The sequence below is a fragment of the Lissotriton helveticus genome, chromosome 4_2 (assembly GCF_964261635.1).
Source record: "Lissotriton helveticus chromosome 4_2, aLisHel1.1, whole genome shotgun sequence".
Taxonomy (NCBI): Eukaryota; Metazoa; Chordata; class Amphibia; order Caudata; family Salamandridae; genus Lissotriton; species Lissotriton helveticus.
This window is the reverse complement of record NC_136064.1, coordinates 67,440,611-67,466,892: the sequence shown is the minus strand read 5'-3', so window position 1 is coordinate 67,466,892 and position 26,282 is coordinate 67,440,611. Positions and strand designations below refer to the sequence as shown.

Genomic DNA, 26,282 nt, shown 5'->3' with positions numbered 1-26,282 from the left:
TGTGAGGAGGCTTGGAAGTTATCTTGATTGTGTTGATGAGAGGAGTTATAACTGGGAGCTAGATAAAGAACCTTAACTAATTTAAAAGATTCGGTGTTCATTAAAAGGGCCATCAGTAGCACAGGTCATAAAAATCAGTGAAGACACTAATGGCAGAGGAAACACAAGCTTTGAAAAACACTGAGAATATTAGATTATATATCGCCCAAATAAACTAGAAAGATTACTTAGTATTTTATACCAGGTGAACCACAAAAAAACCTAAAAAGAAATAATGTACTATCACTTTATCAAAGTGGCAAAGACTTCTGTGAGCAAGCTGTTAAAACTACACGTCCTTCCCTTTATTCTGTATCCTAAACCCTTTTTATGTTTAAAGCAGAAGCTGCAACTTCAGAATTATATGGTTTCTGGCAAAGGACAAAGAATAAACAATATAATTAAAACATAAATTAATGATACTGCATTGATGGAAAAAGAAACAAAAAAAATACATGGAAAACAAACCCTAAAGATTGTGTTTATTCTGCCAAATCGCACTCAGGTGGCAGAAGGCACAGAGGAGGTTCTCATACCAGACAGACATACACTGTAACTGTGTGGTAGATAAGGAAGGGGCAAGGTGGAAATGCACAAAAATTACAGACAGCAAAACAGTTTAAGGACATGGGATTAAATGGAAAACAATTGTTCAATAAAAAAAAAAAAAAAAATAAATAAAAAAAAAAAAAATTATATATATATATATATATATATATATATATATATATATATATATATATATATATATATACATATATATATATATATATACACACACACACGTGAGAATAATAAAAAGAAATAGACTACTTCAAAAGTCAAAATTATAGACCATGTTTTTCATTGCTGTTTGAATACAGATATAGGTTTCTGATATCTACAGGCCGGTGGCCAAGAGAAGTAGTAGAACCCCAATAATGGAGCAAAAGCAATGCTGCATAAGAGCTTTAACAAGTGCATACAGCATGTGACAGATGTTATTAAATGATGAAGTAATCAATGTGAGATGGGTATAAAATAAGACTATCTAAAAAGGCCTGCCTATGGTTAACGCCCGGTCGGACATAATGATTGTTTGACCAGACATCACAGCAATCCATAGAGTACCCCTATACCTTTTAACCACCTATGTTGTGGTTCAAATAACTTTCTCACCTCTGTCCTACAGTTTGTAAATGTGTTAAATACACCGAACAGGTGTGGGAACTGCAGCTGTTGAGATCTGGTTCAAAATCTGTGAAAATTTCCACTTCACACAAGTGGGTGATTTCAGAAGGCCAAACAGGCGAAATGTGTGCTAGCCACACAGACCAAGGCAAAACTGTACCATGGACCTCTGGGCATATAAAAGCATGTAGGCGGTACAAGGGTTGGATGCAGGAACACCACACCACTCTTATTAAACAAAATGAATGATCAACTTGAAATATACAAATTGCATGGAATATTCAAACTCTAAAAAACTGGTTTATTCTATCTAAGAAAGGGGCTAGGAAGTATAAGACAGGATGGCCAGCGCATTACCTCTCAATTAATTTTGCATTTTCATATCTGAACCAAACCCTCCATTATTGCTAAGCAATTCTGGTGCAAGTCTTTCTCTTATCATGAGAGTTAACAAGATCTGAAAAATAAAACTAATGTTTAGCCGGAAGGATTTTCCAACAGAAAACTAGTTCCTTTGAGAAAAAAAAGACCACGTGGGCTCAGCTCAATCTTACCTTTTTAGGTGGATCTGGTTTCTGCGTGTAAATGTTGGTTTTGCCAAATCCCTGGCCAAATTTGACTAGTGCACCATCGACTATGAATGTAACGGGGGCATTCTTCTGCAGGTGCTGGTAGAAGAGCAGCAACTGACACCTGGAGACAGAGGAGAAGAGTAAGCAGGTAGCCATGGAAAGGGATTCAAGGAGTACTGCGTTGTGCAAATTTAACCCTAAATTCAGGACAGATGGAATATGTGAATTGACGAAAAGCTCTACCACAGTCATGTAATGCATTGCCGGTTTTTCAGATTGTGGATACTATACTTGGCATATAAGGATTAGTTACTTACCTGTAATCCTAGTTCTCTTCCAGGGGTATACTCATCAAAGTCATAAGCACTGAATAGTCCCGCTCACGTGCGGGACCCCGGAGCAATAGCCAATAATATGCATATATCTACATATATATATATATATATATATATATATATATAAATAAATACATATAAATACGCATAAAATAACCATATATATATAGATAATATGCATATACATATACATATGCAGCCCAAAATAACCATACTAGGCTCAGAAAACTGCCATAATAGCCTGTAAAAACTTTACATTTGCTAAATAAAGACATATAAAACACATTATATGCTAATGTAAAGAAGAAAACACTGCCTAGGTTTTCTTTGAAACACAAAACCTTTATTTTCAAAGGTAAAAACAGGCAGGATCATAGAGGCAGCTTTAGCCTAGATAGGCTGCATTGTAACAACAGAAAAATCTGGCGCCGTGCCTTTAAGACCTCTGTGAGCCTCCAGGCTCCCATCATGCACCACAGGTGACAGTTAGGTCAGTTCTTTTGGACGGCGTATAACAGTGTGATAACTGCATGGGTAACATGTAAAAGAGACAGTTCTGGTATTCGTCCCGGGAGGAGGGTGGGTGTGCTTATGACTTTGATGAGTATACCCCTGGAAGAGAACTAGGATTACAGGTAAGTAACTAATCCTTCTCTTCCAGGGGATACTCATCAATAGTCATAAGCACTGAATAGAGTAGCAAGCCCATCCCATACCCTGCGGACGAATACCAGACTCTCTAAACGGTACACTCATATAGATATTACCCAAACAAATTCCTCAGGGATGCCTGACCAACTTGGGCATCCGCTTGAGCATCAGAATCAAGGCAGTAATGGCGAGAAAAGGTGTGAACCGAACGCCATGTAGCCGCCTTACAAATTTCATGAACAGGAACATTTTTAAGCATTGCTATAGTAGCAGCCTTTCCTCTAGTGGAGTGCGCTCTCGGTCTACCCGGGAGCTGTTTTCGTGCCAACTGATAACATAACAAAATGCATGACACAATCCATCTAGAAATAGACCTCTTGGATGCAGGAAAGCCCGTATTTAGAGGACCATAGCTCACAAACAGATGATCAGTCTTTCGAACACTTTTAGTTTTATCAAGGTAAAACTTCAAAACTCTTTTCAAATCCAAAGAGTGCAGAGCTTTTTCAGCTGAAGAGCTCGGATTAGCAAAAAATGTAGGTAGTGTCACTGACTGGTTAATGTGAAAATCCGAGACTACCTTAGGAAGGAATCTGGGATGAGTCCGAAGCACCACTCTATTCGCATGGAAAACGAGATAGGGTTCTGTAGCACAAAAGGCCTGAATCTCGCTCACCCTGCGCGCAGAAGTGATAGCTACAAGAAAGGACACCTTCCATGACAGATGTTGAAGGGAAGCCTTATGTATAGGTTCAAATGGAGGACCCATCAATTTAGACAAAACCACATTAAGTTCCCAAGGAGGTGACGGAGCCCTCACGGGAGGATACACTTTCCTGAGACCCTCCAGGAAATCCTTCACAACTGGCATTTGAAAGAAAGACCCCTGGGTAGGGGACTTTCAATATGCTGTTATTGCTGCCAGATGGACTTTAATAGAGGAATACTGTAAACCTGCTTTGGCCACAGAAAGTAAGTATGGTAACAGTACCTGTTCCTGACCTCGAATCGGGTCATGTCCTTCAGCAGCACACCACATAAAAAAACGCTTACACTTGAAAGCATACGTCTTTCTTGTAGAAGCTCTCCTTGCCTCTCGTAAAATGTGCATGCAGTCCTGCGAGAGGCCTAGATGTCTAGGCCTGGACGAACTCAGGAACCATACTGCTAGCTTCAGGGACGGCAGGTTGGGATGGAACACCCTGCCGTTCTCTCTCGTCAGCAGATCCGGACAACACGGAAGCCTCCTGTGCGGCACTTTGGATAGATGCAGGAGATCCGGGTTCCACCATTGGCGAGGCCAATCCGGAGCCACTAGAATCATGTCTGTCTGCGACTTGTACAGTTTCTTGATCACCAAGGGAATGAGTGGAATCGGAGGAAATGCGTAGAGTAATTTCTCTGACCAGTCTATCCATAGAGCATTCCCCTTGGACCCTCGTTGTGGGTACCTGGACGCGAAGACGCGGCATTTTGCGTTGTCGGCGTCCGCGAAGAGATCGATTTCTGGTGACCCCCAGGACCGGAAGACATCTCTTATCACTTCGTCTTTTAAGACCCAGTCGTGCGCTTCTGCGAAGTGTCTGCTTAGGTCGTCCGCTTGGACGTTGAGGACACCGGGCAGATGGACAGCTGAAATTGTCATACCCCGAGCCAGAAGCCACTTCCAGATTGCTTGCGCTTCCAGCGACAGAGGTCTGGATCTCGTTCCGCCCTGCTTGTTCAGATAGTACATCGTTGTTGTATTGTCCGTCTGAACAAGCAGAGAGGCTGACGTGAGTGCTGGAAAGAAAGCCTTGAGAGCCAGATGAACCGCTCTGAGTTCCAACATGTTTATGTGATACAGTCTTTCTTTCTCTGACCACACTCCTTGAACTTGAAGGGGACCCAGATGGGCGCCCCATCCCTGCAGGGACGCATCTGTCACCAGCGATCGTCTGGGCATGTCCTCTTGAAAGGGCACTCCCACTATCAGATGACTCCGCTGCATCCACCATCGAATGGAGATCCGCACTGACAGAGGTAGCGACAGTTTGTCTTCCCAACGGTTTGAAAACTGGGACCACTGATCCTCCAGAGACTGTTGCAGAGGTCTCGTGTGCAGTCTGGCGTTCGGAACGAGGAAAATGCAAGACGCCATGGATCCTAGCAGAGACGAGATCTGTCTGGCCGTTGGTCGAAGATTCTTTAGTAAGGTTTGACATTTGAGGAGAATAGAGGATAGTCTCTCCTCCGAAGGATACGCTTTTGCGTCCTTTGAATCTAGAAGTGCGCCCAGATAGTGTATCCTCTGTGTGGGGTTGAAGATAGACTTTTTGAAGTTCACGTGCAGGCCCAGCCTCCGCAGCTGATGTGCGCAGAACGTGAGATGTTGTTGAAGCAGACTCGGGGACGCACTCTTTAGCAGCCAATCGTCTAGATAGGGATAGACGAAAATGTGTCTCTTCCTTAGGAAAGCCGCTACGAATGCCATGCACTTTGAGAAGGTGCGAGGAGCTGACTTTAGCCCGAAGGGCAAGACTGCGTACTGGTAATGACTGGTTTGTATGCAAAACCTTAGAAATTTCCGATGCTTTGGGGCGATGGGGATGTGAAAATACGCATCCTGAAGATCTATGGAGCACATCCAGTCCCTTTGATGCAGAAGTGGAATTATTTGATGGAACGCCAGCATTCTGAACTTTTCTCGCCGAATGAATTGATTGAGGCGCCTGAGATCTAGTATGGGCCTGAACTCCTTGTTTGGACCTTTCTTTGGAACTAGAAAGTATCGGGAGTAAATGCCCTGTCGACGATGTGCCCTCGGGACCTCCTCGATGGCTTTCTTTAAGATTAATGCAGACACCTCCTGCTTCAAAAGATGAAGTCGATGGAACACAGACTTTTGAGGAGGAATGGAAGGTGGAGGAGACTTGAATCAGATTGCATATCCATTTTGCACAATATTCAGCACCCATTTGTCGTTTGTGATGTTTTTCCACTCGTCCAGACAAAAGCGAACACTTTCCCCCCACCGGAGTGGGTAACGGGCTCAGGGGAAGCAAGCACTCACTGTTTTTGTTGCTGCTGCTTGTTTCCCGGTGCAGACTGTCTGGAAATGCCCCCTCTTCCTCTACCAGGACGACGCTGGGAGAACTGAGATCTTCCCTGATTCTGCTGTGACGACCATTGAGGGGTTTGAACCCTCTGCTGGCTCTGTCTCCGATCATAAGGACGGTATTTTTTCTTAAAACTGTCCTCTCTCTTTTCAAGGCCAACAGCTCTCACAGTATCGAGCTCCGTCTTCATTCTTGACATCTCATCGTCAGCATGAGACCCAAAGATCGATTTACCATTGAACGGCAAATTCAGAATTCGATGTTGAGCTTCAGGCTTAAGACCCGTAAGCCTTAGCCAAGCTGAGCGTCTTGCACAGAGTCCATGGGCATAGCCATGTGTAGACAAGTCGGAAGCATCTGCAGCTGCGCTAATCACCTGGTTAGCCACTAGCCCACCTTCATGAAGGATTTCCAGAAAATCCTGCTGGTCTTCTTTTGGAAGTTTTTCTGCAAAGCGAGACAAGGAATCCCAAAGAGAACGGTCATAGCGACCCAGTAAAGTGGAGGCGCTGGCAACCTTCATGTAGGAAGCCGAAGTGGCACACATTTTCTTTCCTACTGAGTCCATAGCTTTGCTGTCCTTATCAGGGGGCACAGAGGATGATGCCGCTCCTGTCTGATTCTTACGAGCCGCTGAAACGATGACTGAATCAGGTGATGGCTCAGACCTCAGAAATAAAGGATCATTGTCCGGTGCTTTATATTTCTTTGCGATCCGCGAAGGAACTGCTCCTAAGGATGCCGGGGTTAAGAATTTGTGCTCCGCAGGTTCCAACAGACCCGGAACCAGAGGAAGTAAGGGCCTTGATGACAACTTCTGATGCAAGGTCTCGAAAATGACCGTTGTCTTAGCAGTAGAGACAGGCATGTCGATATGCAGTTTCGCTGCACCACGACAGAGAACCTCATTAAAAGTAATTACGTCATCAATTGGTGAAATCCTACTCGGAGGAGTTGATGACAGCGTTGGAGAGTAGTTCCTCTTTGAATTTGTAGACCTTGTCGAAGATCTAGTATCGCGTCTTCTAGAAGAGTGATGACGAGAAGACTTAGGAGATGGTGAGGCTCGCCTCCTCTCCGATGGAGACTTTCTCGGTGGAGTACGCTCACGTCGTATTGCAGAGTGTACCACCCGTGCCAGAGGTGACCTCGATCTAGCAGACACCGGAGACTTGGAAGGAGACCTTGGAAGGTTAATTTTTCTTATCTTCCAGTCTCTGAGCTCACCCAGCCATCGCGGCGAGATGTTAGCCCCTGTAGGTGAAGGCGCTCTCGAAGGCTCTGGAGAGATTTGTACAATCCGCAACTCAGGTGAGGAAGAGGACCTCCCAGAAGAGCCAGAAACCTTAGACCGGTCTTTGGACACCGTTCTAGGCCTTTTTGCAGCAGGAGACGTCGACGACATCCTCTTCGACGTCGATTTTTCCAACGGCGACTTCCTCGGCGGCGACCTCCTCGGCGGCGACCTCCTCGGCGGCGACCTCCTCGGCGGCGACCTCTTAGACGACGAATGCCTCTTCGGTGATGACGTCAGGCGTTTCGACGGCGATGATTTTCTCGGCGTCGTGTGCCTCGACGTCGCATGACTGGGGCTCTTCGACGTCAAAACCTCTAGTGCCCTGTTCGACGTCGACGTCATGGCACCTCTCAGCGGCGACCTTGACTGATGTTTCGAGCCTCTCGACGGCGACCGTCGACGTCGATGAGACGACGTCGAGTCCCGTCCTCTTGTAGTCGTAGGCGAGCCAGACCTGGACCGCCTACGCTCATGTCGCTTCTCACCTTGCTTCGACGGCGAATTCTTCTTCGACGGCGAGGTATGCTTCGACGTCGACGTATGCCGCAACGGTGATTTCGATGCCGATTTTGAGCACACAGGTACCTTGGAAGAAGATCTGTCCCTCGAAGTTGAAGGAGACCGATGTTTTCTCTTCTCCCCTTTGTCCTTACGCTGAGAAGAAGGCTTCTTGGAGTGAACATCTTCTCTTCCACTCACAGTTTCTCCTCTGTCATACAGGGACTGAAGCCTGCTCTTCTCTCTCTCTCTCTCTCAAAGTTCTACCTGAAAGCTTGCTGCAGTGATAGCAAAGTTCTGGCTTGTGAGAAGAAGGTAGACAAGCTACACAGACCGAATGAGGGTCTGTCTTAGCCATTTTTTTTACCACAGGCCGGACACTTAGCAAATAAGGCCGGCATTGTGACTGGAAAAATAGCCAAAAAACAGTAAAAAATTGTTGGATTAGTCAGATAATGACTAAAGACGTCGAGTAAAGACGAAAAAATTTGAGAAATACCAGAAGAAAGTGAAAATATATCACCAACTGGCGAGCTCAATGCTCCAGGATCCTCACAGAAGGAGCCGGAAAAAAGAACTGACCTAACTGTCACCTATGGTGCATGATGGGAGCCTGGAGGCTCACAGAGGTCTTAAAGGCACGGCGCCAGATTTTTCTGTTGTTACAATGCAGCCTATCTAGGCTAAAGCTGCCTCTATGATCCTGCCTGTTTTTACCTTTGAAAAAAAAGGTTTTGTGTTTCAAAGAAAACCTAGGCAGTGTTTTCTTCTTTACATTAGCATATAATGTGTTTTATATGTCTTTATTTAGCAAATGTAAAGTTTTTACAGGCTATTATGGCAGTTTTATGAGCCTAGTATGGTTATTTTGGGCTGCATATGTATATGTATATGCATATTATCTATATATATATGGTTATTTTATGCGTATTTATATGTATTTATATATATATATGTAGATATATGCATATTATTGGCTATTGCTCCGGGGTCCCGCACGTGGGCGGGACTATTCAGTGCTTATGACTATTGATGAGTATCCCCTGGAAGAGAAATGAGTATTCCCAATGTACGCCAGTGTATCACAACGCAACACAATTTTTAAGCCAGAAAAGCTGTGAGCACTTTATCGTCGGGGAAAAGAATGGGACCCTTCACGATGTAAACCACAAGCCAGGTAAGACTCTCTCCAAGTCTTATTTGCCCTTAAAGACTTTGGTTAGTGTATCTACACTTAGTAACCCCATCCGTAATCTCCATCTTATGTATATATATATATATATATATATATATATATATATATATATATATATATATATATATATATATATATATATATATATATATATATATATATATATTAATGACATACCAGGATTTCCATGGCCACTGGCTATCGCAATATATTGTGTATACAAGTTCAGTGACTAAATGCATATTCCCCCCCTCACCCCCCCCCCATTGTGTCAATATACGAGGACGGAAAAAGCCCAGAAAACTGCTTTCTGTCCCATGAATAACATGCAGTCACTACATTACTATATCAAGATGACCAATTGAAAACGGACAGTTTGTATGCTGACCACCACAGGGAGTAAGAATATTGTACTGGATTTATACTCTCTATTACAAGATAGACTAACTTGTAAGAGTTGAGAGCCCTGATGGTCTCAGAATGAACTCAGTTTATGTGTCTAGCTTGTGATAGTGTGTGACTACAGGGCAATGCTCTTGTGCTTACCCAGGTTAAGAACGCCTAATTTGAGGATTGAGTAAGGATGACAAATATGCTTCAAAAGAAAAGTCTACCGTCACTAGGTTTGTCACTTGTGCACTGTAGATCTCGTGTATGCAGTGTTTTATGACTTTTAGTAGCTAATGTGTGGACAATGTCACAATATTAATATGTTGCTATTATAAGTTTCTGAGACCTTTTAAGTTTTATCTTGGTGTGTATGATCCCCTGCAGAAAGATTTCCAACGTCAAAAGCAAACTGCAAGTAAAACTATTTTTGAATGTTTGGTGTTACTAACACTTTTACAAATTCAGAAGTGTAGACTGAGTAAGTATTTTTTTGTCCTGAAGGTAGTTGATCCATTTGGGCATTAGAGTAACAGCTGAAACATGTTGAATAATACCAGTAAGATAAAAGGCACTGTGACCATCTCATTTTGATATGTTTTTAATCTTGTCAAAAAGAACTCATGAATAAAATAAATTTGATTGGGTATCTTTAAAGACCATTTTAATCCAGTTTCTGGATCCCTAGTGTTCATACAGTCCCCGAGGTCGACTAGTGCTCTCAGCAAACCAGAGACCCGTATCCCTCGTGGGGACCGTGCAACCCGAACACCTGTGCACTGTTTCCATTTGTAGAAGCATATGCTTTTCGGCGACCCCTGAAGCTGTGCTTTGGGCTACTTTTAGTTCTGACCACGAGCAGTGTTTCCACCAAAGATCTCCGGCCTACACTCCACGAGTGGTTCCATGGGCTGGTATTGTGTGATTCCTCTCGAGGTCCCTCCGCGATCCCTGGTCCGTTGGCCTGTGGGTCCCTGTGAAGGTAACTGACTTTCAGAGGGCTTTCCTGGTTGCTCCAGACGTGCCCTGACTCTCCATTGCTTAGAGAGTCCCCAGACCCTTGCTGGTCCTCACTAAAGCCGATTTCCTATGACAGCGTGGGTTACAGTTGCCAAGGCTTATTGGTGTTTCATCCGGACACTGATCCCTCCCTATCCCCCCTCCCTCTCCCCCCCTTCCTCTCCCCCTCCCTCTCCCCCCCCCTCTCCCCCTCCCCCCGCTTTCCCCCTCCCAGCACTCTACATCCTTCGTATTACAGCTCACCTCCGGACTTTGGTAGTCCTAGACGTCTCCTGGTCCCCGTGGCTGCAGAGTCAAGCTTCACCTCTTCTCACCTGAAACACCCGACATCGGTGGGCATTAGTCTATCGTGCCCCTGGTCACTGACAAGTGACCCAGACTCTGTCCCCTCTGTTCTTCTCAGCTCCGTTCCAGGTTTGGATCACACCGGACACTTTTCCTCTTCACGGCAGCAGCACTTTTCCACATCACGCCATTGAAAACGACAAAGATTCCCGACACCATTTGACACCTATGCACCCAGCTTCCCTGGGTTAGGTAACACGAGTACTCCGGTGCTCACATGGGTGCTGGCCTTCGAGCCCTCTATGTTTGAAAGGGTTTGCTCAAAGTCCTCTCCTAAGTGTCCTTAATCTTTAAAATTCCAATTGTGACTTTCCCATAGAGTTGTACGGAGCTCGCGCCTGTGTTCTCACACTGCACACATCCTCCGTGGGCCCCCTGGGTCACTACCTTGGGTAGTTCCTTGGGGTCCCAGCGATTCTACATGCTCTAGGCCCTGTGTCTAGTCAAGTCGTGGTTGTTATACCACTTTCTTAGTATATGGTTCGGTCTACCCCTTGAGCCCGCTGTGTATTTTGCTATTTAATGTCGTTCTAGTGATTTAATATTAAGTATATTGTGCTCTAATCTCAAAGAAATTAGTAGAGAGTGTTTAGTAATAAATACATATTTTTATAATCACACATGTGGGGTTCTCCTTTCATTTGGTCATTCAGGAGGTTACTATCTGGTTAAACAAGCTGCTTACATTCCTTTGAGACTTAGCCTGAAGGTTGCTCTCCATAGCTACCACTAGGATAGCTTTCAATAAAGGTTGTCTTTAACCTAATCATCAATAAGGGGCGTTTGGACTGGTGCAAGGTGCCCACTTTAATTAGTGGACAGCATATACCATGCCAACTTCTCACAGGGGCAAGTTGCTTTATAAAACTACTTGTCCTGTAACATAATCCACTTGTCACTTTTGCACCATGTAATAGGGTGACAAATGATGGCAGCTATCTCATTATATATATATATATAATATATATAAGAGCTCTGAAATAGCTTCTCTGATTATGCCAGGGCTTCTTTCATAGCAGGGTTTGAATACTAGCAACTCCCTTATGTTGCCACGTTTCTGCAGATCTACACACTGGGGATAAAGGTAATGGTAGGCAACAGTTCCAGGGTTGAAATGCCCTTTTGAGTTTGAGCAAACCTACTAACTTGCATGTTTTAAGGGTTTCATCAACTCTTTTCCAATCTTTTCCCATACTGAGAAAGGCTGGAAATTTGCTCCTGACAATGGCAGACATAAAACTGTTTCAAGGGTTTGGAAAAAAGTGGTTGGAGGGAAGGTGAACTTTTTTTTTTATTTCAACACGTTTTATTTATTTTTTAGTCAAAAAACAACAAAAGAGTGCCCTTAGCTTTCGTTGTTATTTGACTGTATTGCATAGGGGGACTAAGAGTGCTTCCTTTAGACTTCCTAGTAACCCTCTCTCTCTTGTTGTTTATAGTTCTTTATTTTTTATACAAGAACACATTAGCAATTCTGTTACAGGATCAGCATAGTTTGTCCAGGTGTAGTTTATACATCAGTGCCTTGAGACATTGTTTCATGTTTGTTTAGCTAACCCCCCAAATCGATAATTAGAGAAAAGAAAGGCAGTCAGAAAAAGAAAGAGGAAAGGGGAAAGAGGAGGTGGGAGACAGGCAAGGAGAGTTACATTCATGATCAATTACATCTGACATTCTGTGGGGATGTTGGCACACATGCAGACCGGTGTTGGTAGGACTCCCCCCCCCCCCCCCCCCTTGCGGCTCAGAGGAGGCGACACTGGTTGAAACCAGTTAAGTGCAATTGTCTCGGTGGTGCTACCCTAGGGGGGTACCAGGTTTATGTATCGCAGGTAAATCTTATGTTCATGTAGGTTCGTAAGAGTCTAGGTACGTGTCGAGAGAGTTCCACATCCTTCTGGATGCCGGTTTCCAGGGAGAGTTCTGTTGACCGGTCCTCTGTGATGGGTGATCCAGTTGATCCAGCCTTTGTAAGATGTCTTGCTTGTGAACTTGCAAACACTCAGATTTTCGCTTGAGAAAATCTACACCTGAATATTTGCTCATGCTGAAATGCAGTTCACAAATCTTTTCTAGGAGTACTATTTCTTTGCCTACTTGTGTAAAGTCTTGTGAATTCAAATAAGTCGTACATCTATACTTAAGGCAAGGACATGTGGCACGTTTGAGACTTTATTTAATATTTGGGCCCCTATTTAGGTCTGGCGTTAACCATGAACTTTTGTGTTTATTAAAATTCTGTCTCTCTCTCTGTCTCTCTCGGATAGCTGCATTGTGAGTGACAGCGTTCTGTTCCTTCATAAGGAGCATATCGACACACATTTGTTTTGTTCAGTGCCAGGAACTGCTGTAGCAATGTGTGCTTTTGAGAGAAACATTTGTTTGCTTTTGCCAATGATTGTTATAATGGTGAGGCAGCTCCCACACAAATAAGGTTTTACAAAAGCCATGCCAAAACAAGTCACTCAATGACAAAACCAAAAGGACGGTCGGCAGAGCCGATGGCTGCCTGATCCCGTCTCGCTGCCATGCACGGAGAGGCAATCCACGATTTCCGGAGATTATGGGATCGACCGCACACCAGAACACCAGACTTCGGTTCCGGAGGGTGCGCTGCTCCCAGTGGTGTCCGTGTCAGTAACTAATATGTGAGAATTAAGCAGCTTTAACATCGGTAACTTTGCCGCTTGCTTGATCTGATTAATCAAAATGGCGGATTTTGGCCAATTTGTTTACGGAGCTTATTAATGGCCCATTAACAACTCAGATTGCTTTATCAATCATTCGATCTGCGAGACATCGACCGGACTCACCCTTGATGTGTTATATGCACTGTTACAGCTAATATTCGATGCTTTGTGGTGATCGTTTTACTGTATGATGCCTGTACCTAAAATGGCGGCTCCACGAGCACTGCGGAGATTATCTTTCCGACTCTGCGTTAAGGTGTTCTACCAGCGCGGCGATACGCAAGCATGAGGAGCCAGTGCTATCAGTTTTTGAGGAGCAATTGATAACGGGGCCGACCGCAGATTCCTAATGTCCTGCAGCTGTACGGTGCCCGACTCTAAAGTGGCAGCCGTGTAAGACGAAGTGGATCGCTTGATTTTCCTGATGAGATCAGCCTTGGTGTAATAGGTGTATAAACAGTGGCAAGGCGGCCTGAGTGTACTGAGACCGGACTGTGAAGCACTGCGGCGGCGGCCCACCATGAGACACGTCACACTCCAAATGACCGGTGAGTGGGGGGGCTTTAAATCGGCCCACGTTGATTCGAATGGTGGCGGGGTGGGCGCATCTGCACTTGAAGAGATCGGATTGCTCCTGGGTATCGGTGGCATTCTAGGGACTTGCCTGAGCTTAACATGGCGGCTAGAAGCTCTTTCACAACCCTAATCCCGGCGCTACTCTTCCAGATGCAGGCGTGTCCCCGCTCGAGGCCCTCCTCGAGTGAAAGACTAAAATGGGTACCGGCTGTTTCTAACTCCAAGGTCAGAATCCCTGGCCTGACCCCAAGATGGCTGCCACAGTTTTTCCTACCACCGGACTCCGACCAGACCTTAATCACATCCCCCATCGGCCTATATGGTAGCCCAAGCTCCTTCTCCGGTCTGTTTTTACTCCCTCCCCGCCTCCTTCTGTTACCTCTATCCTCGTAGCCTATGTATCAATTCAAAACTGTTTTTCCCAAACGTTTAGACCTGAGCAAGCAGGGAGACTTCCTCGTCTCCCTGCTATGGCTCCTTCCTCCCCTCCTTTCCTACAAATTCGCTCAACCTCCTTGTTGGTTTACTGTACCTTACTACGTTATTGTAACTGATGTAATTTGTAACGCAATGTTATTCTGGTATAGTGCTCTGATCCCTCCGGGTCTAGCCAGCGCTATATAAACCTTTTTAGATGTACCTTGTAATGCAACGATCAACTGGTTAAGCGCTCAGATACCTCCGGGTCTAGCCAGTGCTATACAACCTTCTCAAATCAAACTAAAAACTGGTTTTCCTGAACGCTGAGACCTGAGCAACATGGCTGACGCCCGGTGGAGCTGCTAGACAGCTAATGAGGAGATTGGCCCTGGTTTCCCCCTTGACCGTCACCTACCCAGCCGGACATTGGGCACAGTTCCTCCTTGTCTCCCCGCTATTACTCCTTCCTCCCCTCGCTCCTGCTATTGTATCTGCTGTTACTTTTAACGCAACGATCCTAAATGTAAAGCGCTCTGATGCAGTCTTAATTTCAAGCTTCTGGAAATGTCTGCATCTAATCAGAGAGCATTCTGGGAGCAGTATACATAGCCTCATATCTAAACAAGCGTACATGTTTTTATATTGGTTTCACTGTTAGTAGTGCAGTCTGAGCTTACAACATTTACTTAGAGCGCTCAACCTAATAATAAAGGTTTTGCATTAATGAACCATGAATACAAGTTTGAATAGCATGAATACATGGACATAAATATTACCTTAACTTCAGACACTGCCTTTCCCTGATTTATAATGTGGTACTGTAAACTGGCAGCCAAAGGGTTTGTGCTGCAGGGGGCTTGGCCAACTTGGACAAAATACACACAAAAACCGGTTGCCTTTGACCCCAGAAAATAAGTACCAGCCGTCGGGCTATAGGAATTCCACATCCCTGATTTTAGGCAGGTTATATTTTATAGCAGGCAGAGAACATAGGCCATGTTAGCAGGTGCGCCATGGCTGGTCACTAAGCTTCTTTACCATTCACACATGCAGCAACTGTCCAGACATTGGAGAAACATCGATCTGCACTAGAAACATTGGAAAAGATGTGAAAACTCTTGCTGGGAAACATTATGAGTGTGCCATAGGCAAAGAATATACTGGAGTTCAAATGCAAAGAAAGACACACTGCACATTACAGCTGCGTTGAAGCCACACTAATTTGTGAACAGCCACTTACTTGCCACACTTCTTCCTGTACTGTCGCTCGATGCCATCTGGCCTGGAAAAAAAAAAAAGAAGGTGATTGGCGGCATTAGCCAACGATAAAAGCAAACATTTCGTAAGTGGACCAGTCAAGCAGTACAAGGAGAGATGGACTCACCATCAACTGTCAAGAGTAGATTGTACAAAGCAGAGACAAGGGCCCTGATCGGTACGGCAACAGGATGGTCGTAGCTAAAAAATGAAGGTGATGAACAAGCTTCCGCTACAAAGTAAGGCATTAGCAGAAAGGTTTGGGCGTGAAGCGGAAACTAGTTCCGACAATCAGCTGGACAGCGCCACTTTACAAGTATTTCTTTAGAGAATAGGAAACCTTAATGTCTTGATGGAAATCAAAATTGTGGATTTGATTCATCAATCACTGCTTACAGACAATCCTGAGAGTTAGTGAATCCTGCACTCCACGGGCGACAGAAGTCTGCACTTTTGTTTTACTTGCCCCTCCATAACCTACAAAGCATGAAAGATTATGTAGATGTAAAGGAAGATTGTGTAGAGTTAATTGCTAAAGAAAGAACAATTAAGTTTACAGTTCAATTAACTTTATACTTATTTTCTCTGTGTGAATGTGAAGGAGAGGTTACCTTCTGTTCGAACATGATTTTTTTTGTCATCTAGTTACAAAAGTGGTAAGATAAGTAGTGTTAAAAAGGATGATTAAATGGATTATAGATGTAATTGAGCCACTTAAAATTAAATATAAATTCTCATGATTCGTTATTGCTTCTGCGTTTAATAAAAAAAAAACATTTGAAATAAAAGGAGATAATCAATACCATGGGTACCCTTTAATAAAGGAAGGGTATACTTGAGAATTTAACTGGACCAATGAAACTGCCCTGAAAAATTATAGAAGAACTCCCAAGTTTTTGTTGATCGGTTGAGTCAGCTGGAGTGGAACTGCACTATAGCAGTGCGAGAGGCTGCATATAAACCATGCCATGATAGGTTGTAGGCGAGACTATCTCTTAAGTAGCTTTTGTTTGACCCAGTACAACAGTTCCCTTGTTGACACAGGACAAGCAGGTCTGTAGTTCTATATACTCAATTATCTTGTATGTAAAGATTTTGGAAATAGGAGAATGTACTCAAGTGTTCACCTCCCTACTCTCCTGTGGGTATTAGGAACTTCTCAGCGGATTGCCTTTTTGTCTGGTGTTAGCGAAGATCTTTTGATTTTACTAGATGATATGCATAACAAACTTACTTATAGTGGCTCCCTACTAATCCTCTTCATCCGTTGGTCTTTTTCTACGTCATTCAAATGTTTCTTCCGCCCCCTACAGCATAAGGAAGTGGGGCAACATACTTCAATCATTAGTTAACTTGACCGTTACCGATGACATTATTCCCTTGTATACTTCCCTTGTATGCTTGTATACTACTTCATCAAAAATGTTTATTTTTGTAGCTTTTTTTTCAAAACTGTTTTTATTTAAATCGCTGAGACACAAACATACACAGTGCTCCGATCCCCGGAGGGGCTGTGACAACAATTATGCTTCATAATGTGCGATTCATTTAACTGTCATACCCTCCACCCTCCACCCTCCACCCCACACCCCATCTACCCCCCCTCCCCTCCCCCCCCTCCTGCAACACAATGACTCTTCAATACTGTTTAGAGTAAGTACACAAATGTCCGTATATGTAACCTTGTCTCAACAAGCCCATTACAACTGCCCATCCTCGCCCATTTGGCGGTGGTGGAGGCTCCAGCCACAATCCCCTCTAGTCTGCCCACCTTTTCCATATTTTATAGTGTTTTGGTGGGGCAGCCTCTGGCCTCAAACACCGGCCGCTCCAGTCCCATGCAAAAGTCCAGTCCTTTTTTCCACCCGATCACCTTGGGGGCCCCGGGATCCTTCCAGGCCTGCGCTATATCTCGTTTGGCTAGCGTTGGACCCAGCAGCAGCAAGTGCCGCTTGTAGACGTTACCGCCTACCCCTTCTAGCACATGAAGCAGGCCCAATTTTGCCGTACGGGGAAGGTCCCATCCCAGCACCTCTGACAGCCAGTCCCACACACCAGTCCAAAATCTCGCCAGGCCACTACATTCCCACACTGTATGTAAGAGGGTGCCCATTTCATGGCCACACCGCAAGCACGCCGGGGACTCAATCAGACCAGCCTTCCACAATCTCTCTCTGGTATAATAAGCACGGTGCAGGTATTTGAATTGTATTAGGCGTAGGCGGACAGCTATCGCCGCCCCCCTGGGGGACTCGAGAGCCTCCCGCCAGTCCTCCTCCTCCAACTCACCCACATCCTGCACCCAGCGGTCTCTCAGGGGCTGTAAATCCGATGAACAGTGTGTCACTAACGTTTGGTATATTTTGGATATCTTTTTGTCTTCTAGATCCCCCATAAATACCTTTGCCTCTAGCGGGCTGAATTCAGGTAGCGTATCTAAACCCACAAGTGCAGGTGCCAGAGCGTGCCTAAACTGTAAGTATCGAAAGAACTGCGTGCGGGGCATGTCAAATTCTGTGCTAAGGTCTTGAAAGGATTTAAGTGTAGTGCCCTTTAGGACCTGGCCCAATGTCAAGATTCCTATCAAATCCCAGCCCCCAAATCCCGGAAGGGACATCAGGGCCGGTAGTTGCCCGTTGTGCCAGAGTGGGGTCTCCCCCGTCAGCTTTCCCCACCATCCCATACGACGCAGTGATTGTCGCCATATCTGAAATACTACTTGTGTCACCCTAGGCAATCTCTTTCGCAGCTGCGCCGAGTATAAGACCGTGTGTAGGGAGTCTGGTTCCATTAGGTACCTTTCTAGGGCATATGCCGGGTCCTCTCCGCCACCGTACCACCAGTCATTCAGGACTACCAGGTGTGATGCTTGGTAATACGACAAAATATCCGAGGTCGCCAGTCCCCCACAGTACGTGGAAAGAAAGCAGGTCCGCAGAGCTACCCGTGACGCCCCACCGGCCCACAAAAATCGACCGAGTGCCGAGTTAACAAGTCGGAACCATTGCGGCGGTATTGGGAATAGGTGGTTTTGCAGTTGGTACAGCAAGCGGGGAAGGGCATTTTTTTTTAGCTTTTAGTCAATTTTTCATTATTATTTTTTTTTTAAGATTAACAAAGGCCTAGCAGCCTACCTGGAAGGAATCCGACAGGTTCCTTTGGTTCTGAGCCCACTGAGACTTCATATTCCTCTGCATGGCCCACAAGCGTCACCTGGCATGTCCCACAAGCAAAATGCAGGAGGCAATTTAGCTTCAGAACAGCTCTCACTGAGACCCATGACAAGGATTGAAATATCAGGATCATAGCCCAAATGTCTTGGGCTCATTGGAGCAGTGGACATACTTAGAAGAAATGCAATATCAAGGATGGCTGTGCTCAATGGGAGCCATTGTAAAAGAGACAGGTGTTACTTTTGGCACACAGATGGAAAAGCCAAATTATGTCAACAGATTGGCTGTCACCTGGAGGTGGTTTAGGACTCCCTGAGGAGAGCCCACTTTCATAAGCCAGTCATTGGGGTATAAGAATTGTATTCCCTACTTTCACAGATGGGCAGCGACCCATACCATAACCTGAGATTTACTGCTATTGTCAAAAGGGAGCATGGAGAACTGAAGACACTTTTGGCCTACCTGAGACCACAGGTAATGCCTTTGGGGGTGTAGGGTGTGGGATGTGAATATAGGTGTCCTGTAAGTCCAACGTCACAATCCAGTTTCCTGGATCAGGGCACAAAGAACTTAGGTCAGGGTGATCATTTTAAAGTTAGCCTTCTAAAGGGAGAAGATCAGAAGGTGAAGAATGAGGATAGGACAAAGAAGTCTGCCCTTCTTCAGCACCAACAAACAATGGGAATTACGGACAATACCAATCTCGGATGCCAGTACTCTCGGAAGCTGGCATACCATCTATAGATCCCTTGTCCAAGAGAGCTTGATCTTCTTCTCGGACTATTGACAAGTGGTCCGCCTGAACGTGTTGTGGAGTGGCTGGCATATTTGAGGGATGAAGAAGGGTAGGGAATAACTGTGTTCCACAACCTGGAGCAACCATTGGTCGGATATAATGCTCCTCTGCCCATGAGGGTAGAAGTGCCTCTCACGGAGCGATCGTATGCTGCAGAAGTTGACACAGTGATTTTTCAGCAGCTGCAAGAATGGGGTTTGGGGTTTTGATAGATGGTTGCTCCTGGTGGTCGGGATGCTGGCAGGATGATGTTCTACCTTGAAAGGACCGAGAGGCTTGCGGTTTCGGAGGTAGGTTCTGATGATGCAACTATTAGTATCCACTTCAGATTTCTTGAAAGAGGGGAATTAATGGGGAAACGGCAGAAGAGGCCCTTTGAGAGCGTGTAGTAGCCGTGCTCTTCTTTAAGTTTTACACGGTCAGAATGCCTTCTGTCCAAAGAGCCTATAGCCATCAAAGGGTATATCCATTTAGGCTTTCAGGACATCGTTGGAAAAGCCAGTGGAGCAAATCCAAGCATGGAGCCCCAGTAGAATACTCTGCCAGACTGCCCTACACAGAAAGTCACTAGTGTTTAAGCCTAACATATGAAGTTCGTATTAGAGTCCTCACAATCTCATAAGCGTTTGCTTGGTTGTGTAAATGTCCTCTGGGATAGCGGGAAAGAAGCCCTCCATTCTATTCCATTATGCGTGCAAGTACATGCCCAGGAGGCAACTGCTGTTGACTGAGCTAACAGCAAGGCTAGCAAACAAAAACATGGGTTTGGACTCCCTATCAGGCGGGGTAATCGGAAACGCATTTGTGGTAATTCTGCACAATTAGGCTTTCTGGAGTGGAAATTTGCATGGGGAAATCTAAGCTATGAGTCAGGGAGTTCTATAAAACTATCTTCTCCGATGCCTGGTGATGCCTGTGACAGTGTTGAGGCTCATACGGGAGGGCCACAGTGTAACTCGAGGACGGTGCCAGCCCGAAGGTGATCAAGAGGGATCCGGAGAAGTACAAAAAAAATCTGGTTGATAGACAGTCATAGCTCATGGAGCGGTTGTGGCATTTCTGATGGCCTTGGAAAGTTGGGGCTCACAATCTGTTCAGGATTGGAGAAACAACTCCGACCTGGAGGTACAAGGGGAGTTGTACAACTCTAAATGGTGAGACTAAAGAGACATGTTTGGTCTTTGTTTTTATGATATTTTCTTGACTTGACTTTGACTTGACTTTGAAGACTATCTTTTAAAAGATTAGCTTCAGGAGCGAGAGCACATCCACTCCCTTGACCGAAAGGATTTGGTCTTTTTCAAGTTCCTTCTGAGCTCCGTGTCTGTAAGTTTGGCTTTGCAGTCATAGATCGCCCCATGGTTCATCTTTGCACAGCAATCGCATAACGCAGAGTTGTGCTTGGAGCGGAGATACCAGAGACAGAAACTGCGAGTGTCAGTCACCATCATCTGACAGTTCTGCACAGTTTGAACCCTGTAGTTTTAGGTCGGGATACGTCTCTTCCATACTGTGAAAATGTATTTGAGGGAAAGGAATTCGGGTAAAAGCGGACAGGATTTAATGGAGCTCATATCCACATCGGAAAGCACGCTAAAACAATTGCACAAAGGTTGCGCAGATATAACGGCCCCAACATCACATTCGAGATGGGACGGATCTGATGTGGAGCCAAACAATGCCACCTACCGCTACACGCAAGCATACAGACTAATAGCTCATACAAACATTTTGTTAAAGCTAGCCCAAACTCCGAAATCAGGACAGACTGACTCAATGGCATATTCTGTTTCAAAGCTATAATACACATGAAATAATATTGTAAAGGAACTCGGATCCTTGTATGCAAACAACCCGGCATTTTATTAAAGTGCTGCATTCAATAACCAATATTAAAAGAACAGGTTACCTAATGAATTGTGGCAATAATCCTAAATATACGGTGACAAATGCTTTCCCTAATAATAGACAGCTTTCCGAAGAAAAGCACATGCTAGCCAACTATTAATTTTTTAGTTACAATTTCTCCACTGAATTATCAACAATGTGCAACAGAAGTGATTAGATGGGCAGCCCACCGCCTTAGGTAAATCTTCTGCAAGCTCTTATTACAACACACAGCAAAATTACAGAACATATTACGTAATATTTCAAGTGGCTTAAACTGCCATTTCAGAGCTTAAGGATTACAAAGAGCACAAAAGAAAGTGTTTGAAGATCAAGAACAGATGTGAAAAACACTGGATAGTGACTGACATCTAAATGATTAAACTCGGCTTGTGGAGACTGCATTCTACCAGAACTTCCTTTGAAAAAATCAAGCTTTCTTAATGTCTGTGAATGTCTTAGTGTAAAGGTTTTATTATTATATAAAAACTGCTGGGCAAGCAATTAAATGAGAACTTTATTCTAGCTATATTTTCACCTCAAATTAAATACACATTTTATCTGAACACCCTTCAAATTACAGCTCCCACATTCTACTATCTATCTAGTAGCTACTGGATCTTTGTAAAAGCGACCAGTAACACAACAACCATTTGCAATGCAACTGGTCTCGCCTTTGGGACCTTATATGTATTTAGCTATGCAGCACATTAGCCTGGGTGCTGAAATATCTACTGTTCTTTAACATGGAGGGAAAGTAAGCACCAAACTGGGTAACATGCCAGGTATGGGAACACATGGACAGAAATGTTGCCTTTTAGTGGGAAATGGTATAGTTCAAAACTCAGTTTTTAATATAAAATTGGGACCTTCGGTAGTCATATCACTGAAAATACAAGATCTGAAAAATATATTAGTGTCTACGGGTGCTCGTGGATGACATGATGCGGGGTTACATTATTTATGGCCCAATACCTTCTAAATAGTCTGTCAGATGCGGTCATTTAGTCAGGGCTTCAAGATACCTGTGCACATGGATGCCTGAACGGTTTGGGGGCTGTAAGAAGCCATATATTATGGCTCACTCATGTGCAATACACGCAGATAAAAATATTAGCATAGTTTAAAGCTTTATTGCGGAACTTTGTACTTAAATAACATTCTGCATACCGTATTTTCTGGCGTATAAGACGACTTTTTAACCCTTGAAAATCTTTTCAAAAGTCGGGGTTCGTCTTATACGCCGGGGTCATTTTATGAGCAAGCGAATATAGCCCAAACCCTATATTTTCAAGGAAATGTAGGGGGTCGTCTTATACGCCCAGTCGCCTTATACGCCAGAAAATACGGTAGGTACCAGCCTGACTCTTTAATACTAAGTACTTCTATTTTTTTCCCGTGTTCAATCTTCCATAGACAGAACAAGATGGTTTTCTACCTGCATATTAAGAAAATAAAAACTGGGAGCCATTTTAAAAGATATTGTCTACTAAGTGATCTTGCATTTCTACTAAGCTTTTTACTTTTTTTAATTGCAAATCATTGCACAACACAGGGTTGAGTACTTAGCGAGTTCACCAATTACGGATGCATGCGTATATAAATATGAGCATAGACGAAGTATGAAAGGCCATGCACGTTTGGGTTACCAACGTTCTGAACGTGAGCATGCACATAAAAACTCCAGATAATCGAATTAGCTTCAACTGCATTTGAATAAGCCTGACCAGGACTTGTACTTTCTATAGCATCGGGCTGTAAACAGTGACGTAAATACCATCTTCCTGCTAAACTCGTGGTCTTTACTTTGAAAGTCGCGAGATGAAAAATGAATTTGCATATTGGAGGTTAGTTAAAAAGACAAGTACACGAAGGAACGAAAGCGGTCTGTTGCATTCTGTTACTAACAATGTTGATGCAACATTCTCGCTCTACAGAATGTGTAGATTTGAAAGGCTGTCACGGGCACTATTAAATCAGTTTTGAAACGGGGGGCGTGGCTTAGGAGCCTCAGGAGATGGCCGCGTTCTGCCGAAGCTCCGCCGGGACGTGAGGAATCAGGCGGCTTCTAGGACTCCAACTTTCTCTTCGGACCGGACTTTTTGACATTTCCGGCTGTCGGAAGTCATGCTGCTCACCATGCCTGAAAGACGACTCTTTCCAGTAAGGCAATTCTCCTTTTTCTGAAGTCTTCGTTTCTGCGCTACGCCACAGCATCGCGGCCGCCATTTTGTTTTCGGCGCATCCGCATTTCTCTGCCTGCACGGATGTTTCCAATGCTATCTCCTCATAATTTACCTTTATTTTTTGGTCATTACTGGTTTCCCTCTTAATCTACTTGCCTACATTACTCCTGCGCTCTTTTTCGCTGTGCTGCAGTGATTTTCACGACTGCGACTGCCACCTCTCCTACCTGTGTACAGTTGGTTTCTGTGAGGTATTTTCCGCCATTTTTTAGAACAGGAATTGTGTTCCTCCAGGCTTCTAATTATGGCAAAAGCGTGCACCAATCGCAATGGCTCCACTCATCAGAGTGATTCTACGTTGGAGGATTTTAATCCGTTTAATGCATTACAGGATTCTCAGGAGGACTCCCACATGGATTCCACTAGTTCCAAGGGGTCTGCTACCTCAACGACACTCACCAGTACTAAACAAAATACTAAAGCGACCCCAGTGGCACCAGGTTCTTCCTCTATACCTGGAAAGCGTCTCAAGGTTCATCCTCCATCTCCTCTTCCTGCGTCTTCCTCTCTACACTCTTCAGACCTTATTCTTGAGGAATTACGCGCGCTTAAACCTCACATGGAGGAAACCAATCGTCGTTTGCTTAATTTAGAAACCAACTGGTCTGTCACAGAACAAAAAGTTGAAATGTTGGAGAGCCGCGTTGGTCTCATTCAGGATCTTGCGGATCAAGTCCCTTCTATCTCCAAAGAGAGACTATCCCTCAAACAACAAGTTGAGAATTTAGAAAACCGAAAACAGGCGTAACAACCTACGCATTTATGGCCTTGTCGAAAATTTGGTAGGTCCAACACCTATCTCCTTTTTTCAGACTTTCTTACCAACGTTGCTTGGCCTTCCTGAATCGCCAGTTCTGAATATTCAACGTGCACATCGTCTTGGTCCAAGTCGTTCCTCTACAGCATCCTCATCCAAACCTAGAGGGGTTATTCTATACTTTCTCGAATATACTGACTTACTTCGTGTTCTTCAGGCTGCTAAACAACGTGGGAAGATTGTTTGGAATGGTTCTACTCTCTTTTTTGCCCAGGATTATGCTAAGTCCACTGCTGAAAGACGTAAGAAATTTCTGGATATGAGGCCGGCACTGCGCAACTTGAATGCGAGATATGGTTTATTTCACCCTTGCCTTTTTAAGGTGACTTACAATAATAAGACGACTTCGTACGAAGATCCTGCTCTTCTTCAACGGTTCCTGAATAGTTGCAGAGTGGATTCCAAGGATATCCCGCAGCCATGAAGACTTGACTTCTTCTCATTATGTTCTGTTTTCCATTTCTATTTGTAATCTATTTTTGTTCTCTGTTTTTGTATCTGTTTTCTGGGTGACTCTTATTTTTCCACCATGCTACTTATATGTTTTAACTAGACTTTTATTTGTATTTTTACCGTTTCTTTGTTGTTCTAATTATCTTATGGTCCTTCCACATATTTTCCTCTAATATCATTTTTTCTCCCCTTTTCTCTCCCCTATAGGTACTTTTGAATATGGTCCCTTATCGTGTTTCTGCCTTAATTTTTACTTCCTGAGGTTGTATCCCTTCCTGCTGTTTCGTTCAGGAGTCTTTGCATTTCGTCGTCCATTTCCGTCATGTGGCTCCACCATCCCCGTTTTTCTTGTCTCCCTGTGGTATGTTTCTTATATCGGTTACTTCTCAGATTTTTGCTCTCCACTTTTCTTTTCTTCTTACTTACTTTCTTCTCTTCTTTTGTTCCCCTTCTCACCTGTCAGCTCCTTTTTCTTCCTTTACTTTTCAATCATAATTTTCCTTTCCTTACATTTCTCTCAGTTTTCCTTCATGCTTCCTGTCATTACTTCTCGATTCCTTATCAATTCTGTTTTTTCTTTGGTTGGGTCATGTATTTTGCTGGTTGTTTATGCTATTACTGTTTAATGCTTTCATTATTAGCCTTTTTATTGCAAATTTAGATGACAGTTAATATAATTTCTTGGAATGTTAAAGGTTTGGGGTCCCCGATTAAGCGCCAACGTGTGTTGTCTCATTTAGCTCACCTGAAGACTGATATAGCTTTATTACAAGAAATTCATGTTCAAGATGCTGAGGTAGCCAAATTACGCCGCAATTGGGTGGGTCATGTTTTTGCATCCCCAGGGTCAGGGAAACGTAATGGAGTGGCAATTTTGTGTCAAACGCTTATCCGTACAACTTCTTTCTCAGGAGAATGATACTGATGGTAGATGGGTGGTGGTTTCATTATTGATTAACAAGATTCCGTTAACTATTTTTAATGTTTATGCCCCTACTGTTCCTGATAAATTGTTTTGGCCCCACATTCTTCAGTCTTCCATGAAATATACAGATGACTATTTTGTGCTTGGTGGGGATTGCAATATGGTTATGGATCCTTTTCTAGACAGAAAATCCAACTCTCGCTTTTCCCCCTCTCCTGCACATACACAATTTACATCTACTATTTCTCAAAGGTCCCTTGTCGATTCTTGGAGGCTTTCCAATCCCTCTCTACAAGAATATACCTTTTTCTCACCCGTCCACTTTTCCCAATCCAGAATTGATTATCTCTTTGTCTCTAAGGCATTGGTACAACACATCACTCATTCTGACATTGGCTCTATTCTAATTTCCGACCATGCCCCTGTTTCCTTAGG

At 44.1% G+C, this 26,282-nt stretch overlaps 1 protein-coding gene across 1 annotated transcript in view; it reads right to left on the bottom strand.

Annotated features, from left to right (window-relative positions):
- Window positions 1-26,282, bottom strand: part of STEEP1 (STING1 ER exit protein 1) — a 132,123-nt gene that overhangs the window by 7,066 nt on the left and 98,775 nt on the right. The window contains exons 3-4 of the mRNA XM_078640147.1: window positions 15,534-15,575; window positions 1,764-1,902 (exon numbers count right to left, since the gene is read on the bottom strand). Of these exons, the coding sequence (XP_078496273.1) occupies window positions 1,764-1,902; window positions 15,534-15,575 (181 nt within the window). The remainder of the gene's footprint in view (window positions 1-1,763; window positions 1,903-15,533; window positions 15,576-26,282) is intronic.